At 35.7% G+C, this 26,794-nt stretch overlaps 2 protein-coding genes across 18 annotated transcripts in view; one reads left to right on the top strand and one right to left on the bottom strand.

Annotated features, from left to right (window-relative positions):
* Positions 1-26,794, top strand: part of Slob (Slowpoke binding protein) — a 543,833-nt gene that overhangs the window by 223,737 nt on the left and 293,302 nt on the right. The window lies entirely within an intron of this gene.
* LOC110836537 (uncharacterized) overlaps positions 3,727-26,794 on the bottom strand; it is a 99,292-nt gene continuing 76,224 nt past the window's right edge. The window contains exons 2-5 of the mRNA XM_087354949.1: positions 26,273-26,414; positions 17,894-18,036; positions 12,617-12,731; positions 3,727-4,257 (exon numbers count right to left, since the gene is read on the bottom strand). Coding sequence (XP_087211075.1) covers positions 4,014-4,257; positions 12,617-12,731; positions 17,894-18,036; positions 26,273-26,414 — 644 coding nt within the window. The 3' untranslated portion in view covers positions 3,727-4,013. The remainder of the gene's footprint in view (positions 4,258-12,616; positions 12,732-17,893; positions 18,037-26,272; positions 26,415-26,794) is intronic.

The following is a 26,794-nucleotide window of genomic DNA, read 5'->3' as shown; positions in this document are numbered from 1 at the left end:
CTAATGCATAGAGTTGTCATCTGTTTTTTACGTATGGAAATTTTAAAAAAAATTGTTTTTTAGAGATCAGTATGCGCGAATAACGTAAAGTACATCATAAGTATAAATAGACTTAAAAATAATATTTTATGAACTCACCTTTAAATATTTTATGATAATTTAGCAGGATTCAGTGTTAAAATACAATTTTCTTAGAAACAAATTTTTTTTAGATATACGTATTATTATATCCCACGTCAATTAGAAATAGATTTTAGATGAACACATACTAATTTTATTATGGGATTAATGTGTTTATTTCTCATTCGGTTAATAAATGTCTAATATAATTAAAATAAATCGAATAAATCAGAATTATGTTAAAAGTACGATATTAAAGTTGTCATTAGCAACATGTTGTCAGCAAAGTAAATTATAGAGCACCTCGGATTACTTGAAATAAATAGTCGAGTAATATATCACTGTGAATATAATACATAAATCTGTCACGATGTGGACACAAATTATATTACGTGGAAACATAGTAATATATTACTCTATGTCTTCATGTCAGTCCTGGCTTCAGATATACGTTGTTGGAAAAGTTAAATGATTATACACGATACGTAGATCCATATGATTAACCAAAGAATTGTAAAATCATTGATAATGACCATAAAGACCCTAAGAGAAAATTAATTTTTTCAAAATAATTTTATTGTACAAAATCTATCTATAAAATTGAAGAAATGATGCAAGATTATTTTATATTGTAGTCTTCTGCTGTAAACTAACATTAAAAGAAACGTGCTGCCTCCATATTGAGTGTTGAAGTGCTGTGGAGTCTTGCCTTTTCAAAGAAGATTCTGCTATAGGATTTGATGTCTTCACGACAATGTTAATTCAGTTTAATCCTTAGCAACACAGAATATAACATAAATTCACCGTCGTTAATAATCAAAATCTTACGACAAGACATGTTACCGCCCCGTTTAAGTAAGATTTATAAATTTTCAATTTGCTTTACAAGTTTTAGGAATAAGGGCTTTTATGAACACGAAACAAACTTTAGGTTTCTTAAAGGATGGGATATTTTCTACTAGTTGAGCGACTATCAGCTTTCCAAGAAGGGTCCTGCACGTCGCGTTAATATTTTTTTATTCCTGATTTGTTAGGCCTATTTCGTACATAAAAACTTGTAAAAATTCGAAGTTCATTAAATTTATGAAATATTATAAATATCTCCAGATACACTTATAAAATCATCCAATGATTAAGACACTGAGTATTATCAGTCTTTGTGTTCTGCGTTATATATTAATGAATTAAGTGAATCTTAAATAAGAAGGATTAAATCTAAAACTTCTTGACGATGGTGAAGAGTCAATTGAATAAAAATTTACTTGGATATTATCCATCGTCTAGTAATAAAACGTAAAACGACGTTTCGGAGATGGGACTCTATCTCCGTCTTCAGGTTCCTACTCAGTTGGGCCCACTAGATAGAGCTAGAGATAGGTATTAGCTCTATCTAGTGGGCCCAACTGAGTAGGAACCTGAAGACTGAGATAGAGCCCCATCTCCGAAACGTCGTTTTACGTTTTTTACGTTTTATTACTAGACGATGGATAATATCCAAGTAAATTTTTATTCAAGAAGGATTAAGTTTTTTGTGGATGGAGAAAATTCCATAATGAGGAGCTTGATAATTTGTGATCTTTACCAAATTTGATGAGACTTTAATCAATGAGCATGTGTTATTTACATTATCAACTTATATGACGTTGGGTGAAAGATGGAAACTGTTACACTTTACTCAGTAAATACCGCTGCAGTAATAATTATAAATCAGTTGTGGACGACATTAATTTTATTTATCACTTGGTTTTATCGTTGTGGTTCAATTTATCTCGTAGTTTATGCGTTCCATAATTCTGCTTGTTCCTTGCACGCTGTGATATATAGGAGTGCTTATTATACGACGTTTATTACATACATTCAATACTTACGACAGTTTTATGCATTTACGAGGTCATGTAGATGTAATCTAATTAATCTATTTTACTTTAAAATCGAATGAATTGTAAGTTTACTGATAATTTTTTTTTTAATTTGTACAAAAAGGATCAACTATGTATGTCTAGTGAATAATAAGAACAAGGAATACAGATAAAAAACAATACAGTAATATGTAAAGAATGCTTACGATTTTCTATCGATATAATCCGAAGGATACAAAATAAATCGATAGTTCGATAAAGCATCTTTGGTGGAATGTTAGGTTCTCAAGGTGGCGATTATGAATATGATTATCTTCTGGGATACTGATAGGAAGCTGCCTTCATTATCAGGGCCATGATGAAGGCAGAAAGCATATCTTAAACGTCGATAAATTTCTACCAGACTATATGATCCAACATCCAGAAAGGCAGACATCTTCAGCGTTAATTCTTGTAAAAGGGTAGGCCTGGAACATAATTCGTTGGTTTCTGTACTGAAAAATATATCTTTGATAACTCTCATAGGCTACTGAATTAAGAATGTTTTTCGTAGAATTAACTTCTACGTTCCTGGTTTTAAGATTTAGCTTACAAGTTGCAATAATTTATAAGATAAGATGGAAATTTAGGTTTATACCCCAGTCTGTATTAGATACATATTTTCTAAAGGCGTTGCATGATATTTATATATGCTTCTTTAATGGTATTTAAGTGTTTAAATGTTTAAATGATGTGCTTTCAACGTACGTGAATCCCCCATATATAAAACATTCTCCAATGTTTAGCATTCTGTTTTATTTTCTTATATCACCACATATAATTAATATTTAAATATGTAATTTCTATTGTGTGTTTATTAAATTAGGTTTACCTCAATAATTTTTAGTGAAACTTATAAAAATCAGTTACAGTTTAGAAATTTAACTACGTATTTTTAACAATAATATGTATAATAAATTAACGTTGATAGTAGAGTTACGTTACATAGAAAAAAAAATATTTACGAAGCTGTTTACGCTTTGAATGTTTGGAAATAACTTAATTTTTCGCCATATCGAAAAGTACTCTAAATAGAAGTTCTTAACTCTTAATAAAGCTTTTATATTGTGCAAATGTGATTTTGATGAGTTGTTAATGTGAACCCAATATACGCAGTGGAAGTAGGAGGAATTTAAATAGGAAGAAATGGTTCAACTAGGACACGCGTGAGAGTTAGACAGAAAAATAATTAAAACAAGAATTCAACTCTACAAGTTCAGGAGAACACGATTCTGAAAGGATTTTAATTTAAACTTTCGCTAATAGGACCAGTGACGTCAGAGTCGGGTATTTCTCAACGTGGTTACGTTTGTGATTGAAGAGGGATGCCCCTCGAAGGATTCCCCTCACAAAAATAAATGTAGGACCTTTCCACCAGGTTACAGTGTAGTCTTATAAAAATATATTCAATATTTTCTTTTGTTGTGTAGTTTACGAAATAACTACCTGAAAGGATGAGAATATGGGCGGGATGTAACATACAGAGGGGAAAATATAAAGTAATATAAATTTTTACTTCGGAATTAAAAAATGGACCAGTCGTAAGACCAATGAGTAACCGGATTGATCATTTACGTATAGATTTTGATGATATGGACTCACGAGCTGTCAATTCTCAAAGAATCTTATACTTGGAGTTAGTTGCCTATACACAGTAACGTCTATATTCTTACATTACTATGTAAACAAAAATTACAAAATATATTACTACTTTTATAAGACTCTTTATTCATTAATATAACTGGATCGATTAAGCGATTCGATGGCTGTGTTATTACATAATATTTCACTACGTTACTTCAGATCGATCGTAAACCTTCATTGTCTCTGTATTAATTTTTCTATGTCCTGCGGTCCGTTAAAAATTTATGATATCTATATTCTACACCAGCAATAAAAATTAAATACTTGTAAAAATGTCCTTATATTATAGCTTGTTAAATTTTACGAATATAGTCTGTGGATGTTAATCTTACGACACACTGATTAATCGATTCAGGAACTGCCAAATATTTCTGTAGTTAGTGCAAGGGTTACGGCGCTGATTATGAAAAGAACCGTTGGGCGCCACTGGGCAGCTGAACATCGGTCTTCAGCTGTTCCCTTGGTTTTGCAGGCTGCGTCATACACTCGTACGTTAGCAAGTATACCAGCTATTCGACGCAGAAATACGGCAGCTTCATATTTACATTTCTTCTGTCCCACCTCGAACACGCAGTCCAAAAATGCGTGGTTGGCGCTGTAATACATGAACACAGTGTTAGAAATAATCGCCTTTTACATTTAACGAAATTAACGTTAATTCATATGCCATAAAGAACACGTTTTTCTCAAAGAAAATATGCATTACACGCACATTTTAATATATTTCGATTAATAAGTACTGTATTGAATTTATAAACAAGTACAGGCAACTCTCGGTTTGCGAACGCTCGATTTACGAACATTCCCTATAACGAACATCACAATTCATTCAAAAGTTCTTAAAGTCGCCAATAGATAGAGTTCTTTATAAAACGAAATGCTAAACGTATAGTGAACATAATTGTAAGATTTAAATAAATAAACTTTTAAAAATGTATTTATTACAATAATTATCAGAAAATTATTATATGATAATTATACTGAACTAGCCAGTAAAAATACATTGGTTTATATGCCACGCCACGTAGAATATTTTCTCGCATAACACATACATTATAATATATTCAAACTTTTTTGTTCGCGTACCCCCCAGATATAATTTCTCTTCAACTTTGTATCCCCAAAGTTGTTGGTGTATAATTAAAGTTATACATAGTATATAATCTACATCTAAAATAAATTAAATAAATTACATTACTGATTATTCAGTGTTTATCATAAAATAATATATATATATTTTTTTAAAAAATTTCATATACCCCTTAAGATTTCTTCGTGTACCCCCGGGGGTACGCGTACCCCAGGTTGAATACCACTGGTACAGACCATTCGATGTTTATTACATGGTTTTAATTTTTTAAAATGGCTGCTAATGTATACGATACGTATCGTAAAAGTTCAGGAATGCAAGATACACACAACGAACAACGTCTTGAAACTGAACTCGTTCCTAAACCGAGAGTTGCCTGTAATACGAACAAGTTCTATTTAATAGAATTCTTAAGAAGTGGATTATCGAGTTAAAATGTTCCCCGAGTTTTGTGAAATCTGACAGTTCGTTACTTTTTTCAAAACAGCCCTCTACTAGAAATTTTTCTGAACAAGATTAATCCATTCAGTACCTCCATACCCTGTTTCCTTTTATCTGTTTTAATATTATCCTCAATATATTACTACGACTAGGTAGCTCATGTTTTCGAATGCAGTCATCTTCCATATTGTCCTCGTTGATTTGATCATTCGATTTTAAAATGGCTGAATGGTATAAATTGTGAAACTCTTCATTATACAGAGTTCTACATTTTCACCTCGTGTCCTCTAGGTCCAAATATTCTTCGAACTACCTTGTTCTCTCTCAAACTATGTATTGCGTTGTCATGGATTGTGAAGCAGTGTAGTTTCGAAGCTGGTTACCAATGTTTCGGAAGAAAATATTTTCTTTATGTTCAAACAATTCAGCCCTGAACAGAGACTGAATGCGTTTCTCCTAAATGTAGGTATTTAACTACAATTCACATGACGATAATTCTCATAAGACCAACGTGGACACTAACATGGCCGCTAAAATCTCAAATTTTTATAAATGTACTTTTGTTTGTTGTAAGTGCAAATGTTTTAATAGTTTTGCACTGAGGTCCTTTTTGTTTCAGCCTTGTTTCGATTATTAAAAAATGAAAATTTACGTAAACTATGATAAAGATCCTGATGATGGAGTCAGCGAGAACCTCTGAAACGTTGATAAACGTCGAACATACTACACAGCACTACAACGAAGAACTCACCGTCGTGAAAAATCTCCAAATCCTACTAAGATAAAGATTAATTACTTATGGTAAAGCCGTGGCCAATCATTCCAAAATATTACTCATACTACGTGCAAAAAGGAGAATTTTAGGTTATTATAACAAGCAATTCGTGATATTTTTTTTCCAAAAGTTGGATGCACCGGTTAGAAAACATGACGTTTAAAAAATTTAAATGCTATAATTCATCCGTTTATGGTAATTAATACATTATTAATATTGTATAAGAAAAAAACAGTTAAAATACATAATCAGTCTTTAACATCTTTGCTAATTTCTTGAACGTAAATAAAAATTTGTTTCTGCAGATTCAAATCTGTTTTCACATCAAGACGTCAAATCTGAGACGTGTACCAATTAGCGAATAGTGTACTTCAGACATGGAGAGCTTATGAACGTAACTTCAAATTGTGCTGAGTTCGCGGAAGGAATTCTCACCCTGGAGCTGTTAGGCGTCTCCAGCCTTCTAACCATTGTATTTACAGGAATGCTGGTGGTTATAACCTCGGTTGGCGTGTTGTTTCACAATGGTCGGAATATATTAAGAGAATACTAGAAAATGCAGGCAGAAATAAGAGGACCTTTGAGAGACGTCATTACCACCACCCACGAAGCTTGTTTGAAAAGCATTAATTAATTCTCATTTTACGTTTTGTTCGTGGCCAACGTGTGTACTGTATTGACATGAACCTAATTACAATTATTCTCCGTAGGCCTGATTTCTCATTCTCCCTTGCGTCGAGTAAGAAGATGATTTTTCTAGGATGTGCCTTGTAGTCTGTTAGAAATTTTCCGACGTTTCAGAGGCACTTACTACATATATAATTTCCTTATTTTGTCTTAAATAATCAAGAGTTTAGTGAATCAGAAGAGAGTTCTTTTTGTTTTTAACTACACATTAAAGTTCAGGTTTTGATGTTTACGGATTATAGAAAAGTTTAAAAACAAATGTAAGAGTTTGGGTTAGCGTCATGTGACATAAATTCTATACTAAATTTCATATATATTGTTTAAATCTTGTCCGTCTAATCACAATAAATTCTTATTAAATACTAAAATATTACAATAATTAACATTTAAAATATTTAAAATATTAAATGATGTTCTTTATCGAAATATTGGATTTACATTAGACCATCATTTTTCACAGTGAAAATTTAATATTTTAAATATTTTAAATGTTAATTAATGTAATATTTTAATATTTAATAAGAATTTATTGTGATTAGACGGACAAGATTTAAACAATATATATTTATTATATCACAATATGACGCAACTTTACCATCTCACTAAATTTAATCAAAAACGTTTCAGTTAAATATAGAACTGTCATTAAATATTGTTTAATTTATACGTATATATACAAAACTAATTGTACTTTAGATATAAAACAATAGTAATCTGTAGTTATTTCTAGAATTATGAAGTTTTTCTGCTCTGAAGTACAGTTTATCTCGACTATCAGGAATCATATGCAGTCGGCGGTCTGTTATTGATCTATACTTAGTAGGAGACTTCGCACTGACTAACATATAAGATTTCTTGGCAGTGATTCTCATATACTTTTTGTAAAAATCGTCTGAAAATAAAAGTATCTTTCAGCATCTTACGTTTTTTTTGTCGAAAGATAAAATTTACCAGAACGTGGGTTGCGAAGGGTAGCCGATCTCCGCTGCAGCATCATTACAGAACAGCAGAGACGAGGCAGTGTTAGCTACGCGCTACATTAAAAGCCACACATAACAAGGAGGATACATTTAATTACCTCCTGCACCAATTTCTTGTCTTCAGGAGTACGCCTTAATGGCAGAACGTGTTAACGACGTATAACGATGTATGCATGAGAAACTACAAGCTCTCGTGTCTTTTAGATCGTCTTTATGTTTGATAGGGTGTTATATCATAGATAAAATTAAATTTATTTTGGGCTTTGATGTCTAAGATTAACGTCTTAAAGCCGCCAGCTTTGTTACAGAATTATAACAGCTTGTGAGAACACTTGAAATACGAGGTGCGATCGGAAAGTTTCAAGACTGTTTCAATAGCGGGCGAACCGGATGTAGTACGAGCTTCTGCCGCTAGGGGGTGCGGCCTACATTCATAGTGAATCAGTGTGCCAGCCGGCATCATCGAATTAGCATTTGTTTCTTAGTTACGGGCGTTTTGGTAGTGCATTACACCGACCCTCCTGCTATTTCGGAATGGCGTGTGAATCAAATTTTGCCAAAACGGCTACGGAAACCTATGAAATGCTAAAGCAAGCATTTGGGGAGTCCGCAATGGGTCGTGCACAAACTTTTGTGTGGCATTCACGTTTTAAAAATGGCCGGACCTCTGTCGATGATGACGAGCGTTCTGGACGACCATCTTCGAGCACAACGCCCGAAAATGTTACGAAGATTCGGCAGGCCATTCACGAAGATCGACGTCGTACCATCAACGACTTGTGCGACATTGTTGGGATAGGCTATGGGACCTGTCAGCTGATTCTAAAGGAAGAACTCCACATGCGACGCATCCTGTCTGAGGACGAGGACCAGAAGCAGAATCGACTTCTCGTTTGTCAGGAGCTCAAAGATCTTGCAAGAACCGACCCCAACTTCCTTTCTAAGCTCCGTGTGACTTCTTCCTCTTCCCAAAGATGAAAATTCAGCTAAAGGGAAGGAGATTTGAGACGATAGAAGAGATTCAGGCAGAATCGCAGATGGTGCTTGACAGGCTGACAAAGAAAGATTTCCAGGGATGCTTCCAGGCTTGGCAGCGGCGCTGGGATCGTTGTGTTCACTCCCAGGGGAACTACTTCGAGGGTGATGGATGAATTTAATACCTGAGATAAGTGTACGGGATGTTATACGCGCAGTCTAGAAACTTTCCGATCGCACCTCGTACAGTGACTGGCTCTGTGGAAGGAACAAGTAAATGATTTATTTTTATAAAATCAACTAATCAACCTCGGAATTCGCCTGTGTATATACGCAGTCGACTTCTGAGGTATCCAGTCACATCAGAATCCTGGTGATGGGGACAGAGTTGGTTCCCGAAACGTCGGTTTACTACGGTAACCAGCTAACGTGGTTGATTACCCGAGAAGATTTTGATTGTACTCGCCGCGAAAATCTCAAATCCTAAATCAATTGTCACTTACTAAATGTTACGAAATGAAAATACGGTTGGTTTGATCTTTGAGTCTACGCTTAGGGTTGTTTAAATTACCGCAAAAATTATAAAAAATATAATAACCGTTACTAAAATATGGAATATACATCCACTAAAATACATTTACATTTGGCTAATCGTAACAACGTAAGATTATATTGAAATAATTTTTCTAGTAAAAGCTGTTTCATTCATCGAAGTACTGAGAAATATCTGAACCTATTTTAATTGTTACGTCTAATTCGGTTTGTAGCATTTTTTAATAAATTTCAATGGTTCTTTTTTTAAATGCCTTCTTCATAATCTTCATATCTTGTAGATATTACGAGGTTGATGTCGCCTCAAGTATGAACAATTCTAGAGTACCCCTGGTATAGATCGTGGTGTTCAGAATTGTAGAAGTTTACCAACATTTTGGTGGTGCCTGTTACCTCCATTATCAGGACTATCATCTCCCTTATGATAGGTAACCAATACGCACTTAATTTCCATTATAATATTACCATCATTTATGTTAAGTCGAATTTCTATGAATAAAATATGTATTTGTAACGTTAGATATGGGACATTCCATAGTTCAGGTTATTAATCGCTGGCTTCTCAGAGCAGAGGCCTGGGTTAATACCCAGGTCAGTCCATTTAGGAATTGCGTGACATTAGGACAGGTTTATCTGCGAGTTCCTTGGTTTTCCCCTGTCACTATAAATCCACAGCTGCTCCATGTTTAATCATGTGATTCCTCTTGGATGAACAGTGGATTCGTTAGTCCCACAGAGACACGGTCTAAGTCCTCTCAACACTTTTAAACATTCTGATTTTACGTTAAGAAATCCCGTCTGAACAAGGATTATCAGTATCTTTTGAGGGAGATCCTGAATGTTTATATGGTACGTAGTTTGTGGAAAGGTGTACATACGGTAGTGTTTCATGTGTTTACGTCAACAAGTCAGAGTTTCTGAACACAACTAACTGCAGTAAGTCTGTGGTCAGATGGGATATATCTATTCCCTATGTGGTAGGATTCTCTTAGTGTGTTTCAGAAACCTGCCACATCACAGACAGCATGTCAAATTAATCCAACCGCCTCACAATACGTCTGTCAAACACAACCAGTCATGCCCCGGAAGACTGTTAATGCAATTAGGAGAAAGGCGGAAATATCCTAAATTGTCACGACGAGAATATTTGTACCCAGGAGACATTAATTAGGAGATAGATTACGTAACCTGTACGACGAAGAAATTTGTTGTATAATATCTTGGATTTTGTACGGTGACGAAGTTAAATGTGTAAGATTTGAGGTTTTCACAGCAGTGAGTATGAAGATTTCTGTCTTCTGGGTTCTTGCGCTGTGTAGTCTGGTCGATGTTACCAACGTTTCAGTGGTCATACTGCCTCCATCATCAGGACGATGAAGATTTCTGTCTTCTGGGTTGTTGCGCTGTGTAGTCTGGTCGATGTTTACCAACGTTTCAGAGGTCATACTGCCTCCATCATCAGGGCGATGAGTATGAAGATTTCTGTCTTCTGGGTTCTTGCGCTGTGTAGTCTGGTCGATGTTACCAACGTTTCAGTGGTCATACTGCCTCCATCATCAGGACGATGAAGATTTCTGTCTTCTGGGTTGTTGCGCTGTGTAGTCTGGTCGATGTTAACCAACGTTTCAGAGGTCATACTGCCTCCATCATCAGGGCGATGAGTATGAAGATTTCTGTCTTCTGGGTTCTTGCGCTGTGTAGTCTGGTCGATGTTACCAACGTTTCAGTGGTCATACTGCCTCCATCATCAGGACGATGAAGATTTCTGTCTTCTGGGTTGTTGCGCTGTGTAGTCTGGTCGATGTTTACCAACGTTTCAGAGGTCATACTGCCTCCGTCATCAGGGCGATGAGTATGAAGATTTCTGTCTTCTGGGTTGTTGCGCTGTATAGTCTGGTCGATGTTTACCAACGTTTCAGAGGTCATACTGCCTCCATCATCAGGGTGATGAGTATGAAGATTTCTGTCTTCTGGGTTGTTGCGCTGTGTAGTCTGGTCGAAGTTTACCAACGTTTCAGAGGTCATACTGCCTCCGTCATCAGAGTATGAAGATTTCTGTCTTCTGGGTTCTTGCGCTGTGTAGTCTTCGGCTTAAAGATTACACATTCTTTGTCAGAATTATTAAATTGACTCGTCGCACAAACTATAGGATCATTCATATGCGTTTGTGATCTAGTCTGAACTCGAATAAATTCAGAGCTCAAAGTCAACACCTGATGTGTACGATACAGGTAAGCTTATTCAGAGCTAAATTGAAATATGTAGAATAAGTTTGAGATTTTCCGAAGATATCGATAATTCAGGCGATATCGAAACTGATATTCGGTCGAAGACAAGCACGTCACCCACCAACCTGGGAAATACTTCAATAAATACTTCGATGACTTTTTTTTATACGAAACGAAATAGTTTTCCATAAAACTTAATTGTTACAAGAAACTCTCCTATCAGATTTGTCTGTTGGTACATGACAACTTTAGAACCGCTGAATAGATTGTTATGAAGTTCGATATTGCTAAAATTTGTCGCATATTTCAGTTTGTTAATCGGACACCGGCAACAGACTCTTTAATTGCATGCACTGAATCGAGACACCTATGACGTCAAATTTAGGCTGAGAGAGAATTGTTACGATGTGTGTAAATTTCAAAGTTATTAGTCACATACTTGATAAGTAGATAAAATACCAAAAAAATTATAATGTTAAAAATTAATTCATGATTGCATAGTTTATAAATTAAATTATGTGAATTTTCTGAGAGTTGTCAGATAATTTATTCAGGGTATGTACGGACAGGTGTTATTCTCCTGGATCATTACTATTTATTACGAAAGCAACATTTAGTAATAATGCTGTTGTATTCTGCACTCTGTTGATCAGGAAAAGTATCAGGTTCATAAGTATTTGCGCAGAGAATAGACCAGACTTAGAAGTTTACGAAATACTTTTATAATTGTTCTAAATTTATCACGTCAAATATCTTACCACTTATGAAACGCTGGTAAAAATATTATATTTTTGAGTTCAAAATTTTGCTCTACTTATTGTAGACAGATGGCAGTAACTGCACAAAACTTGGCAAACCGAGTGTAGTTCTGTGGACGTACTTAGAGTTGTTTCTTTTTTTAGTAAACTCTCGGCTAAGTTAGGGAATTGTATAGCCTTTGAATCTTTTTCACTTGGCATGAGTAATTTATTCTCTGTAAATAAATATTTCACATGTCACACGACTCTTGAATAATGAAGTCTGTTTGATAGCTTACGTTTACGAAAACTCTGTATTCAGCCGTGTTACATAATGCAGTCCAATGCAAGACAAGCACCCTTTTGTGAATATTTAATGTATGTTCTCAGGAATTCGTACTGCCCCAGTCCAGTTTCATAGCCTACTTGCACAAATTCTTATGTAGTTGTGCAAGTGTTTCAATTTAATAGAGTTCCTCCGTCGCTTACCAGCAGATATCGAAGGCCTTCGCATAAGAGTGGTTTACCCTCTCCAGGAAACTGTTGGCACACCTGTCCCAGTCCTTGGAAACTTTTCTGTAGCACGAGTTGTATTGAAGATATTCTGAAAGAATTAATAAAAATATGCGAAGGTTATTTATTGAATTATTTACGGAACACAAAAACTTTTACTTTAATTCAGTGATCAGTTTTGTGGGTGAAATACTTCAGATTCAAATGGTTAGTCCATGACAGAAAAAGCATCGCATCTTGTAAAGTAAATATAAGACAAATTTAAATAACGTTATGTGGGTCCCTTTTCGCCACTGCGTACCACGTTCTTATGTTTCTAGATGGATGAGACGTCCTCAAAAACAGTATCGGACTGCCGATAAGGGGTGATTCTGCAGCTTGTGACTTGGGCGAGGGACAAAGAAATCATTACCCATGTTAAAAAATGTTTTACAGTAATTCAATTAAATTCATTTATTTAATAATATTTAATAATAATAATAATGTATTAGGCTGAGTGACAATTTATAAATAATATTGAATTTTATGACATAATAAGTGGTTGTAGTGTAATTAAACAACTAGTAATTACCCGCCAAGATTGGCGAGAGAATCTGACGTAGTAAGCACACAATGTCATAAATATTATCCCACGAGGCTCAAAATACTTTATCAGAATTATAGTGGCAACGATTATAACAAGTAAAAAAAGTTATCACCAACCATTAAGCACTTTTGAGATTTGAGGTTTTCATGACGAAGAAGATTATGACGTAGTTTTTTTTAGATTTTGGCACAGTGTAGACTCGTCTGAATCTTCAGGGTTGAATATGACAGTAGATATATTTCTCCTAAACTTTGGCAACCACACCGCGAAAACCCAGAAGAATTGAATCAACCGATAAATGCCTATAATACAGAAAATATGTATCCCCCCCCCCAATTCGGGTGTTAAGAGATTACCGGAGAATAGGCAGCAAAGATAACATTTCTAAGAGCAATGGTTGGTTTTAATCTAGCCACTAAGATAAGAGCTGGATATATCAAAACTCGTAGCATCCCTGCAGGAGGACCCTGTTTCAAATCTTTGCCCTGAGACCGGCTATCCTGGATGACTGTTATCGTGCTTTTCCCCAGTCCATCCAGGCAAATTCCTGGATAGTACGTAAGATAGGCCACGACCGCTTCCCTCCACATCCTTTGCAATTCATTACTATTGTCGTCTTCTCATTAGGCACTAATTCATCTGAGCTACTTAAAGCGTCGTTAAAAAAGCTATAAATAAATTAGTGAATCAGAATTCGACTAAAAGTTAGAAATGTAAATGAAGTTCTTGAAGAACAGATAGAGGAATGACTTGTATATTAGTCTACAGAGCGAATGGAGGGTAAAGGGTATTATAAATACGAGTACAGGCATACCTCGTTTTATTGCGCTTCGCAGATATTTCGTTTTTTTTACAAATTGAAGGTGTGTGGCAACCCTGCGTCGAGCAAGTCTATCGGGGCCATTTTTCCAACAGCATGAGCTCACTTCGTGTCTGTGTGTCACATTTTGGTAATTCTCGCATTGTTTTTTAGACATAATGCTATTGCACGCTTAATAGACTACAGTATAGAGTAAACATAACTTTTATACGCACTGGGAAACCAAAATATTCGTGTGACTCGCTTTATTGCGGCTGTTTGGAACCGAACCCGCAATATCTCCGAGGTATGCCTGTACATATAAACCCCGCGAAAGAATAGGATTAGGGATGCTAAGGAAAGGATAAAGAGACGACTTGAAGAGCCTAATACGTGAAGAAGTGGCCTCCACCATTTCCGTGGACAGTGCAAATGAATCTCAGCTAGACCCAAGTAGAATTCCATCTGATTGGATTAAGGAGTGGAGTTGGTTAACCCATTTGTGGAATTCGTCAGAATTACGATGCGAATTCTTCTATTGGTGAGAACTTGTCTAACTGTGGAACAATTCAAAATAGGGAAACCATATTACACAATTCTAAATAGAAAATTACTCATCTTGAAGACGTTTAAAAAGTTATTGGCTTATTAGTAATATCAATGAATTAAATAAGAAGGAAAGATTAATTTAAGTAAGTGAGGATGGTAAAAGGAAGGTGATAAACCAAGACGGAGACAGAGAACAAACCTAACCTAACCTAATCTAATCTAACCTAACCTAACCTAAACTAACCAAAACTAACCTAAACTAACCTAATCTAATCTAATCTTATCTAACCTAACATAACCTAGCCTAACCTAACCTAACTTAACCTAACCTAACCTAACTTAACCCAACTTAACCTAACCTAACTTCTAAGAAACTAGAAATGAGTTGCATTTCATGGTGCATCAAAACACCACAGATGGTTCATAATATATATAATATCTTGGCAATGTGAACATGATACATGACCTTATTAGGCAGTAATTAATTTTATTGAGACTTTCCATACAATAACTATTAATAAAATTTTAATTTGATTACACAGATCTAAAGCTAATTAAGATATACGTTTCAGCCTTTGAGCTATTATTTACTGCATAAATGTATTTATAATTAAATCAATGCTGGGTACTTAGTATATCCCGGAGATTTCATAGAATTATGCATACACATGGTTACCATGAACAACAAATTTACTACTGCGAGAGGTCGTTCTTTGTTAATCGATAATTACTATCGAAGTCAAGTTAGCATGTATTCCGTCGCCGTGTCACTGGTACAGCTGCCACTCGTTTATATCGAGAATAAAATCGATTGGAGTTCCCTCTGTTATGCCTCTAGACATAACAGTGCTCTCGACGTTTCGTGTTTGTGATGTAATGATTTCTGTAGATACACAGAACCAACTGCATTTCTCGTATGATGTTAATGCTATCATTACTCTAGGGTAAAATATTCACTCTCTTGTGCTACGTAATTGTGGACGTGTATGGTGTAATTCAGTTTGAATTATGCGTATTTTCAGAAACTAGTCGGGGTAGCTCAGTGTAATGATAATGACGACCTACTGGCTGGAATACCAGGGTTTGATTCTCGGAAGGGAACAGAATTTTTCTCATCACCACTACGTCCTCTGGGTCTCACCCAACGTTTTGTCTAATTAACTAAACTAACCTCTCTCTTCTACATACTGTCGAGAATCAGAACACAGCTGAGATTTTCTTGAGAAGCTGATTGTATCTCAGTCCTGTATTAAAATAATTGGTTCATTACCGTGTTCACATAAACATTACTGGATCAGATACGGCGAAACTGAATCCAGTTTACACTCTTCACAGAATATATTTTTCAGATCTTTTTAATAGTATCATCACATCTACGTTTAGGTTTCCAAAGACGTATCCTTCCTCTAGGTATAGACCAACCAATATCATGTATTATCCTCTATGACAGTGTTTCTCAACCTATGCTACGCGTACCACTGGTGTGCGAGGTTCGTCGTCAGTATCAGGATAGACTAGACTTTGAGGAAACAAAGTAATTTTCGTAAATTTATCATAAATTATGTTTATTTATTTAGAAAAATATAACTAAGTAATTATAAAAATTTTACCTCCACACGAAGACTGAATTGATTGTTTTATAATTACAGGTAATGTAAAATATTGGCTATTAAATTGAAATAGTACATCGATTGTAATGTTTGACATATCTCTCTACCCTAGACTGGACCTATGTTTTAGAAGTGCAGTAGGAATTTTGAGTGATGTACACATACGTTAAGTAGGCTTAAGCTTAATTCATTAATATTGTTTCACTCTATCGGATTGTGCAACCGCTGTTTACGAGATAAAACTACATTTGATTGGATGGAATTCAGATTGGTCATTGAAATCCGGCATAATTAGTTAAAATTTCACTGTTAATTTACAGTAAAAATTATGCACAATTTGTAACAAATGAATTGAATCTAACCAGCCAGATTTTAAAAAATAATATTTCCACAACACATCACTTCATTTTCATAAGTGATAGTTGAAAATATGCCAAGCAAGTAATTTATTTTTATATTTATTAAGTTTAATAACAAATTTATGGCCTTTATATTATAATTACACTTCATAACAATTATTAGTATTATGTTAAATGTGTATTAATATAATTGGCGATTAAATTTGTTGTCATAATTTATTACAAAGATTTACTCTCAGCAAATTTGAAACACATTAACACAAATTATTTGTGAGATTTGAGGTTTTAACGTTGATTTTCTGTTCTGGGTTTTGGAGCTGTATATATTTGTCAGTACGGTGCTCTTCAACACGGAAGATGGAGATAGTATATTTCTACCGATGAATCTACATGACGCCATCATAGGAACTGATTTATTCGAGAATCCCAAAATGGCATCAATTTGTCGGATATTTCAGGCATAAAATAATATACAAATTTGTTTAAAATGATTTTTTTTTTGTAAACGTGTATATAAACATATATTATTTCATCAGTTCATTTATTCCACCTGTAAAATATATCTTAAAGGTGACAGGTGTGATGATGGGATGTGTGTTTATTCATTTGACTTAACCCTTTGAAGCCGAAGATCGTCTGAATATTATTTATGAATTCAGTCCGTACCGCGAAAAAAACACTACACCTCACCATTACGAAAATCAGCTGGTTAACCGTTTGAAGCCGAAGCTCGTCTTCATAATATTTACGAATCCAGACCGTACCGCGAAGAAAACACTACACCTCACCATTACGAAAATCAGCTGGTTAACCGTTTGAAGCCGAAGCTCGTCTTCATAATATTTACGAATCCAGACCGTACCGCGAAGAAAACACTTCACTTAACCATTAGAAGTCGAATCAGGCGGTACCACATAAGATTTAACAAAAGAACATCCCGGTCAAAGCCTTAATATACGGTCCAATGTTGGATTCTTGTAAACTTCTATAAAAGCTGGAAAATCTTGTCAAGCCGAGTTAATATCTACTTCTACCTTGAAGATAGTTAATTGGTTAGTAAATAATTATGTCATAACACAATGTTAAAAACTATTAATATATTCGTAACATATGTTTGCGCGTGGTGAGTTGCTACTTTGTTTTGTATGTGGTGACGAGTAATATGGGTAAAAGACAAGGCACACTTCTGCTACGTTGGGTTTGCTATACTCTAACCTATACATCACAAACTTTGTTTAATAATGTTTGAGGACAGCATGATGTTCATCTAAACAATATGCAACCACAACATGTTGTATCATAAAACAGTAATGGGTGTTCACATCTGCATACATGGAGACTTTAGGTTACCTGTCTGGAACGAAGGGTCGTCACAGAGGTAGCTGAACGTGTGTCTTGCACCTGCTACATTTCTGTTCATCACTTCACGTTCGTCACCATTCAGACACGTGGCTGCGTATTGGTCGAAGCATTGCATGCCGGTCTTGAAGGCACTGTAACAAAACGCGGTGTTTGAATACCAGGGTTTTGTGATGCACGCTTCTATCATGTTATCAGATACATTTTTACCTATTAATCGCCCTGATGACGGAGGCAGTATGACCTTTTAAACGTTGGTTAACATCTACCAGACCACACAGCGCAACAACCCAGAAGACAGAAATCTTCATCGCCCGGATGACGGAGGCAGTACGACCTCTGAAACGTTGGTTAACATCGACCAGACTACACAGCGCAACAACCCAGAAGACAGAAATCTTCATACTCTGATGATGGAGGCGGCATGACCTCTGAAACGTTGGTTAACATCGACCAGACTACACAGCGCAACAACCCAGAAGACAGAAATCTTCATCGCCCTGATGATGGAGGCAGTATGACCTCTGAAACGTTGATAAACATCGACCAGACTACACAGCGCAACAACCCAGAAGACAGAAATCTTAATACTCTGATGACGGAGGCAGTATGACCTCTGAAACGTTGGTAAACATCGACCAGACTACTGTCCACAGATCACGAGAAAAACCCTGCTGTGGGAAGTCGTTTCTGGTGCGGTGCGGGAGGAATCTTACTTATCAGCTGGACTAGAGGGCTGCTATTGGTGGGAAGTGTGATACGTCAGAGTTTTACGCTACTACACAGACTGAAAACATCAAGCAGTTAAGAGTAGCGTGTAGTGAGCGCACCTCTAATGTGTTCTGTGGGTGTTGCGATAATTTTCTAGATTAAATCGCTGTGCCGCTGTGAGGTAATCTTAAAGCTGTAGCCATCAGAACACATGAAAGCCTGTCGTCTGTTGTTCGTTCAGTGGTTGTGGAACGAATGCTTTTAGGATGGGTCGTCACTCACCGCGAAATCTTGCGCATGCGCGTATATCGAATTCCTAGCAGGAATTTTCTTTTGATCTGTGGACTGTACACAGAACTCAGAAGACAAAAATCTTGTTATATGTTTGTGAAGTTGTAAACTTGCGAATTAAGTCTAGTGGAGACTATCTGGATAATAGTTAAAAACAGGATGTGGAATATCAGGATATTTTCGATACTAATAGGTCTTTGCTCAAGTCTGCGTTAATAGTAATTTGATATATTTTAGGTGAGGTGTTTTCTGTCTTCAGTGGACATTTTACGAGATACGTACTTTGAAACGTGTTTTAATTAGATGCATTGGGTGTCTTTTGTTAATTGTTACTTTTTCTCGGTAGAAGAAATTCTAAACTGAGAACGTAGTGCTACTTTTGTTTCTAAAGAAAACTGCATTATAACTACAAAAAAAGTTAAGAACTTTATATGAAGTTAAAACTTAATTAAATATTTCTAGGGAGAACACGTCTAACTCAAACTAAAATTTCTAACTTATAATTATGACGAAGTGAGACATTTGAATTTATGTGATGTTAGAAGACATTTATCGGAATTATTTATTACATGGTGCATATGGCCAGTCCGTCTGTAGTGTCATGTGTGTTACTGTGTGTCCTCCTTAATACCAGGACGACGTAGTCGATTACCGTAACACTCCACAGATCAGTCATGCTTCGTAGAGAGAGAGAAACTTGTAAGCTTTATTTGGTTTTCGAAAGAACAGTCTCTTCTGAAGACACTAGTCTGTAGTGTAATTAATAATGGACTTATTTTTGTGAAATATTTTGGCGTATTTAATATGCTCTTATCAATATTTCGAACATTTATAGCTATACTAACCATAACATGTTAACAACACTTTTGGCATAAGATTTTAGAATACTGTTACATAACTACGAGGTGCGATCGGAAAGTTTAAAGACTGTGTCAATAGCGGGCGAACCGGATGTAGTACGAGCTTCTTCCTTTAGGGGGTGCGGCCTACATTCATAGTGAATCAGTGTGCCAGCCGGCATCATCGAATTAGCATTTGTTTCTTAGTTACGGGCGTTTTGGTAGTGCATTACACCGCCCTCAAAGTTCGGCAGTTTTTGGCCTCAAACACCATGGCCGTCATCCCGCACCCTCCGTATTCGCCGTGTGACTTCTTCCTCTTCCCAAAGATGAAAATTCAGCTAAAGGGAAGGAGATTTGAGACGATAGAAGAGATTCAGGCAGAATCGCAGATGGTGCTTGACAGGCTGACAAAGAAAGATTTCCAGGCTTGGCAGCGGCGCTGGGATCGTTGTGTTCACTCCCAGGGGAACTACTTCGAGGGTGATGGATGGATTTAATACCTGATATAAGTGTACGGGTTTTTATATGCGCAGTCTTGAAACTTTCCGATCGCACCTCGTATGTAACAATTTAGGCAATTTATTAAGAAAAAGTTAAATATCAACATGACACCTGTACGAGATGTCTAGTGAAATTCGATTAAATATGTGACATTTATATGCTGCAATGACTCAACGGAGCTAATATTACGATCGGCTAGCCAAGAAATTAAAAGTATTTTATGGACTTCAAACGTGAATTTCCGTGTTTACGTAAATATTTAGTGTGTATATAAATGTTATTCTGTTACAGTCTATGTGGTATAAAATTTTAAACTTCTGAACTGTAGATTTTATTGTTTAATTTTTATTTACGAAACTGATCAAGAATTTAATTTTTATGGCCCTCTGATGGCATATTCAACAATTATCCGGTTTCATATGCATTTAAATCATTACGTTATGTGTGTATAAAAATATATTTTATGGCATGCCTTGTCCAAACTCTAAACTCTTCTAATAAATTAAAATTGTCCGTCTGTGGTAATGAAAGAGAAACCTACAAGAGCATTAATTAAATTAAGTTATAATTCTCCGTGCCTAAACGGAATAAATAAGTCGGTTCAAAGATTGCACGCTATTTTAAAGGCATTCATATAGTTTCATAGTAATAAATTGGATGTTGTCAATAAGCAAGTTCTGTCCGGTTTCATTCTGAAATTCAGGGCATAAATAGTGATTCTCTGTGTAGCCTTTCTTAGATTTTAAATTGTTATTTGAAAATTAATTTATTGTTCGTGTCTTAGTTTGTACATACAAACTCGTAATATTTCTGTAGACTTTGGTACGTTACAGTTTATAATGTCTTTGAAGCTGTGTGAATACATTTAGGTAACTTAGAAAGATACACAATTAGTGTGATAACGAAGTAAATTAAAAGAAATGCCTTTGTCTTGTGCAAGTACATTAAGACCATCTCAAGAGCTACATTAAGGAACTTAATCACTTTATTTTACACATTTTTTTGGCATAGAATTTTAACCTCGCAACAGTGTGAGTTATTTCCATTTCGTCTTAATATTTCACAATTATGAAATATAACACTTTTCAGTGTTAATTGTAATACGTTGTTTGTAAACATATTTAAATAACTAATTAAGAGAGGTTCAGCTTATATTTTTAGGTATGTTTATTTCAAGGTCACACAACATTTTAGGTTTAAAATGATTAAATTCACGCCCACTTCAGTCAGTTTCGTTAATATCGAAGGGTGACACTGATTATTAGAAACACACTAAATGTTATTAACAGACATTTAAAAGGGAAATATCTAGAAGTTTCTTTTAAATTATAATCAACTGTCAGTTATAATTATTGTAAATTTTAAGTACACAGACTTTTCAGACTTACGAAAAGTGTGTTCATTAGGTTGGAATAGTCTGCAGTGCTTAAGTCACGTAGGTAACAGGTAGATTTTTGAAGTACATAATATTTAGAAAACAACATGAGTCAATAAGCCCTGCTCAGAAGAGTTGGCCGTACGGGGGATGATCGTCTATAGATTATTGGATTATAGTCTATATCTTGATGTTGCGTTAATAAATCTCTGTCCTTCCTACCGTACGAAAAAATGACACTTTTTCAATTTATAGTAGCTAAACCACGTAAGTCACAGGATTCCGCTGACTTCTTAGCGGATTTCTGAAGACATGATGACAGTCAAATTTCCTTCTTGTCCAACGTGTCAAGCAGACGATTGGAAAGAGATGTGGATTTAAGATTACGGTCTGTTTCCATCTTTCTGTTACTTGTAACAACAACAATAATAATAATAATAACAAAAACAGAAAACTGGTAGTCACATATTCCTTAGTCAATATTTGAACATGATGATATAAATATGCTATGAAATTCAAGGGTAATAACAAATAGATTCTGAAAATTATTCTAGATATAATAATTGAAAAGAATAAAGTTTAATTTGCTTCGTAATAGACGCAGAAATACCGTTAATAGGAACGTAAAACAGGGGACCGAAAATAAAATAAAATACAAGAAACGAAATATAAAAATTTAGCAAATATGGAATTTGAAATGCGTTTTCTTACAGTTAATCTTTGAAGCTGCAGGAATTATAACCAAAGGACTAAAGAATATCTGATAATTATACCAGAAAAGCATCGATAATCAGACATTCTTCGGATAACAGATGTTCTAGATACATCGAACATATTAAGGGAAGTATTAAAAATATATTAAAATTGGCCGTCAATCACAATATAAGATAATTAAAAGATTAAAATATCATTTTACGTTCCGTATCGAGTACTCGATTTACATGTGGAACATTTACGACATGTTTCGGCTATATATAGCCGTCATCAGGTGTTATGTTATAAACTTTTTAACTGAATTACTGATTTTTAATGATTTTTAGTTTTCATTTTTCTTATCATGTTCTGATGACGGCTATATATAGCCGAAACATGTCGTAAATGTTCCACATGTAAATCGAGTACTCGATACGGAACGTAAAATGATATTTTAATCTTTTAATTATCTTATATTGTGATTGACGGCCAATTTTAATATATTTTTAATACTATTTAAATAAATCACAATATGACGCACCTACAATATCTTATTAAGGGAAGTGTTACATTCAGAAACTTGAAGATTGAGTTTTGGGGTTCATCATTGGTTCAAGAGGAAAGGTACCAGGAAAAAGATGATAGCTGGAATAAGAGAAGAAAATAATATTAATTATTGAATTAAATTCGATTCACTTAGGTGCTTGAAACAGCGGAAAATGCTTACAGAAGAACACTGCTAAGAAGACGAGATATAATGAAATACAAATAACCCCAGTATAATCCATCCAGACCCACTGATAACACAGAAATATTGACAAAATATAAAGGTAAAAATTAAAGCTGTTCCTGGTACTTAAATGTACAAAGTTATGCAGACGTATGGGGAGTGGAGATGTAACTCCACGGATTCTTAACTACGGTAATAGATGGAGGCGAATGGTTAGCTGCCCAACCAAGGCTAATTTATCCTGAAAAAAACGAGTTACTAAAATCATAAACAATGTCAGAAAGGGATTTAGAAACGTAGGAACGAATATGACGTCATGGGAGAGCCATTGGACGCAGCGAGTTTCTGAGACGATTGTATAGGTTTCTTACGTAAGCGAGTATAGAACAAAAGATGTGTGCCCTGAAAGGAATGGACTATGAAAGCAAATTTTGTATATAGACATCAGTAATGCGCTTTAAAAAATACTTTCAAGCCCTGAGCGTATAATAAGTTTCAAATAAACTTTTGTGAATATTACAACTTAAAGTGAAATTTTTCGGAATATAAATAAGACAATTTAAATACTTTGATTCAGGTTTTTTTTGTATTCTATGCATGAATTTTCACTATGTTAGTGTACATTTTAGTTACAGGTATCTTATTCTAATATTGTGTTGTTTTTACGGAACGATTAACGTCAAAGATGGGCCCGAACAGTGAGTGAATTCTTCTACTGTCATTCTGCCAGCATGTCCTGTCATTTGTTTGTGCATGGACCAGCATCCGGTGTATTTACACGTAATTCAAACCAATTTGTTTGCTTCAATTGGCTCTTTATTGAATCATTGAATCATTGGGTTTTACTGTTGTATGAACGGACTGAACGATTGGGGTTTGATCCCCGACGGGGACGGGAATTTTCCTCTATCCTCTGCGTCAAGACTGACTCTGGGGCCCACCCAGCCTCCTATCCAGTGGTTACCGGGGTCATTTCCCGGGGGTAAAGCATAGCTGAGGTGTGATGCTGACCTCTCACCCCATCTAGTACAGAGATTAAGAATGAGTAGGAGCTATACGACTCTCCCCCCAAGCGCCCACATGGCGTGTAGTGGGACAGTAATACTTTTTTTCTTTTGAAGTATGAAAACCAAAATAAGATCAGTATTAAAAACTACTATTTTGGAACATGATTTATGCGAAGAATAACATATCTGTAGGTCCTGACAACAAATAATTTTAAGTGTAAACTACCGTCGTCTAAACCCTTTAAAATTGAATTAAATAAATATAATTTTAAACTATCGGCTGAATTTTATGCTATCCGCCTTAATGGACGTATTTATTGAGCGATTTTATTATCAGGCGATCACTTATCACGCCAGTGAGAGAGATAAATCATGACGCACAAAGGAAGCGAAACTCAGACAAAATTCTGCCTGTAGGACTGTATTTTACAAAGAAGAATAGTTGTTATTCACACTGTGGAGCGCGTGTAGGGATGAGAATGATATGATAAATGGTGAGAAGAATGACGCTACTGGATGAATAATAGACCGGAACACAAAGCAACCGAATGCAAAGAAGAATTCGGAAAAGAACAATGGTACAAATTGACGTAATTAAACGCTGTGTGTGAAAAAAATGACGCGGAAAATAAAGGGAATAATGAACACTGCGAGGGAGGGAAAATAGGATTGAGATAAGATAGAACAGGAAGTAGGTACAGATGTACAGAGAATCGTAAATAAAAAGTTGTACAAAATTTCTAAGAACTATATTAAATTTAAGTACTTAAGGATACTTGAAACAAACTAGTGAAAACTGTAAGAAATTCGCACAGAATTAAGTTTATAAATACCCAAATTATCCGCTCTCGTCCTCATCCTGGTGATGGATTCGATAATTATCTCTGAAACGTCGGTTAGTTTCCACTATACAATAAGGAGTAACATCCTACATGACAGCCATCTTTATACTCCGTACCAGGAGATCCTGAAATCTCAAAGGTTCTAAATTTTATTTGTACTTTGTGGATGTATGAATTAGATCCGAATGACTGGAGGTAAAGTCTGTTGGAAGGTTTTAGTTAAGACACTAATTGAGTTTTATTTCGACATAAATAGGCAAAGTATTAACCAGATGTAACTATTATCTTTTCCAGAAAGATTCTTTCTTGTTTATAGAATTCAGTAGGATAAAACAGATATCGTAACTCCCTGCAAACAACTACAGGAATGCAAATAAACGCAAGAATGGCATAAACAGTTATAATCTTCCTCGTTACTGGTAATGGTGCGGTATAAAAAGTTCGATCCTTGAAATAAGAGTAAAGGCATCAGTCATTATAATGACAGCTTGATGACTAGAGTAGGGTTAGCTCCCGAAACATTTTGTCCCACAGATTTCAGGTTCCCACGGTAGCGAACTTAAAGATCTCGCCGTGTTCTAGAATGTTGTGCCATTACTAATTGCCTTTCACAACTGAAACGTGAGCCAATTTCTACGATGCTACAAGACGAAATATAACTGAAGACAAGGCTGTTCGTTGTGTTTCTGAGACAGACAACGGTCAACGCTCAGCATAATATTGATATAGGCTAAGTAGATGGCTTAGAGAACTCGGTTTCTTTACCGAATTAACCAAAGCCCTGTCCTGGGCCAACAAACTCCAGTCTCCTTCAACTCCTATCTCCCATAGATCCCGCCTGAGATTATCCTCCCATCTACGTCTAGGTCTCCCCAGCGGTCTCCTCCCCTCAGGCTTCCCAACCAATACCCGGTGCACACCTCTTGTCCCATCCATGCGCGCTACATGCCCAGCCCATCTCATTCTTCTCGACTTAATCACCCTGACAATATTGGGGGAGGAGTACAGATTTTTAAGCTCGTCATTATGAAGTTTTCTCCATGTCCCATCGTCTTCCCTCTTAGGCCCAAAATCCTCCTCAACACCCGATTCTCAAACACCTGCAATCTGTGTTCCTCCCTCAGAGTGAGAGACCGAGTTTCGCACCCATACAAAACAACAGGCAAAATTATTAATCTTCAGATTCTTAGAAATCAGACGGGAAGACAAAATATTTTGAACTGAGAAGTAGCAAACATTTCCGGAATTTAGTCTCCTCCTAACTTCCTCATCGGCTAATGATTAAATCATGATGGAGTTATAGAGGTGGGGTGATTTGACATACATATTAATTCAGTTTGTTTGTAAAATGTTGCAGAAAATTAAGAACAGTTCTTACTTGCACGCTTGTTCCACAGACTTTCTTGAACTGGGAATCCCTGTTGTGGTGTCACGTGATAATAGTGAAGGAAGCTTATGTAAGCACGAATCCAAATACTTCCGGTCTTTGTCACAGATGTCCTCGCCTGCTGCTGGCACAGCTGCAATCAGAAGGGTTCAAAGTGAAATTTATTACGAGAGCTCAATCGAGGAATGGAGGAAATATACGAAAATAATCTGTAACAGTCTTCGTACGAGAGTTAAAAAATTGTATGATTTGAGGTTTTCACAGTGAGTATGAAGATATCTGTCTTCTGGGTTGTTGCGCTGTACGACGGAGGCAGTATGACCTCTGAAACGTCGGTAAACATCGACCAGACTACACAGCGCAACAACCCAGAAGACAGAAATCTTCATACTCATCGCCCTGATGATGGAGGCAGTATGACCTCTGAAACGTTGGTTAACATCGACCAGACTACACAGCGCAACAACCCAGAATACAGAAATCTTCAGTTAAAAAAATATTCACTGACAAGCC

The sequence above is a fragment of the Zootermopsis nevadensis genome, unplaced genomic scaffold (assembly GCF_977971745.1).
Source record: "Zootermopsis nevadensis isolate Lab colony 2312 unplaced genomic scaffold, Znev_1.0 Znev_ptg000024l, whole genome shotgun sequence".
NCBI classification, from domain to species: Eukaryota; Metazoa; Arthropoda; class Insecta; order Blattodea; family Termopsidae; genus Zootermopsis; species Zootermopsis nevadensis.
This window is presented reverse-complemented; position numbering and strand designations above follow the sequence as displayed.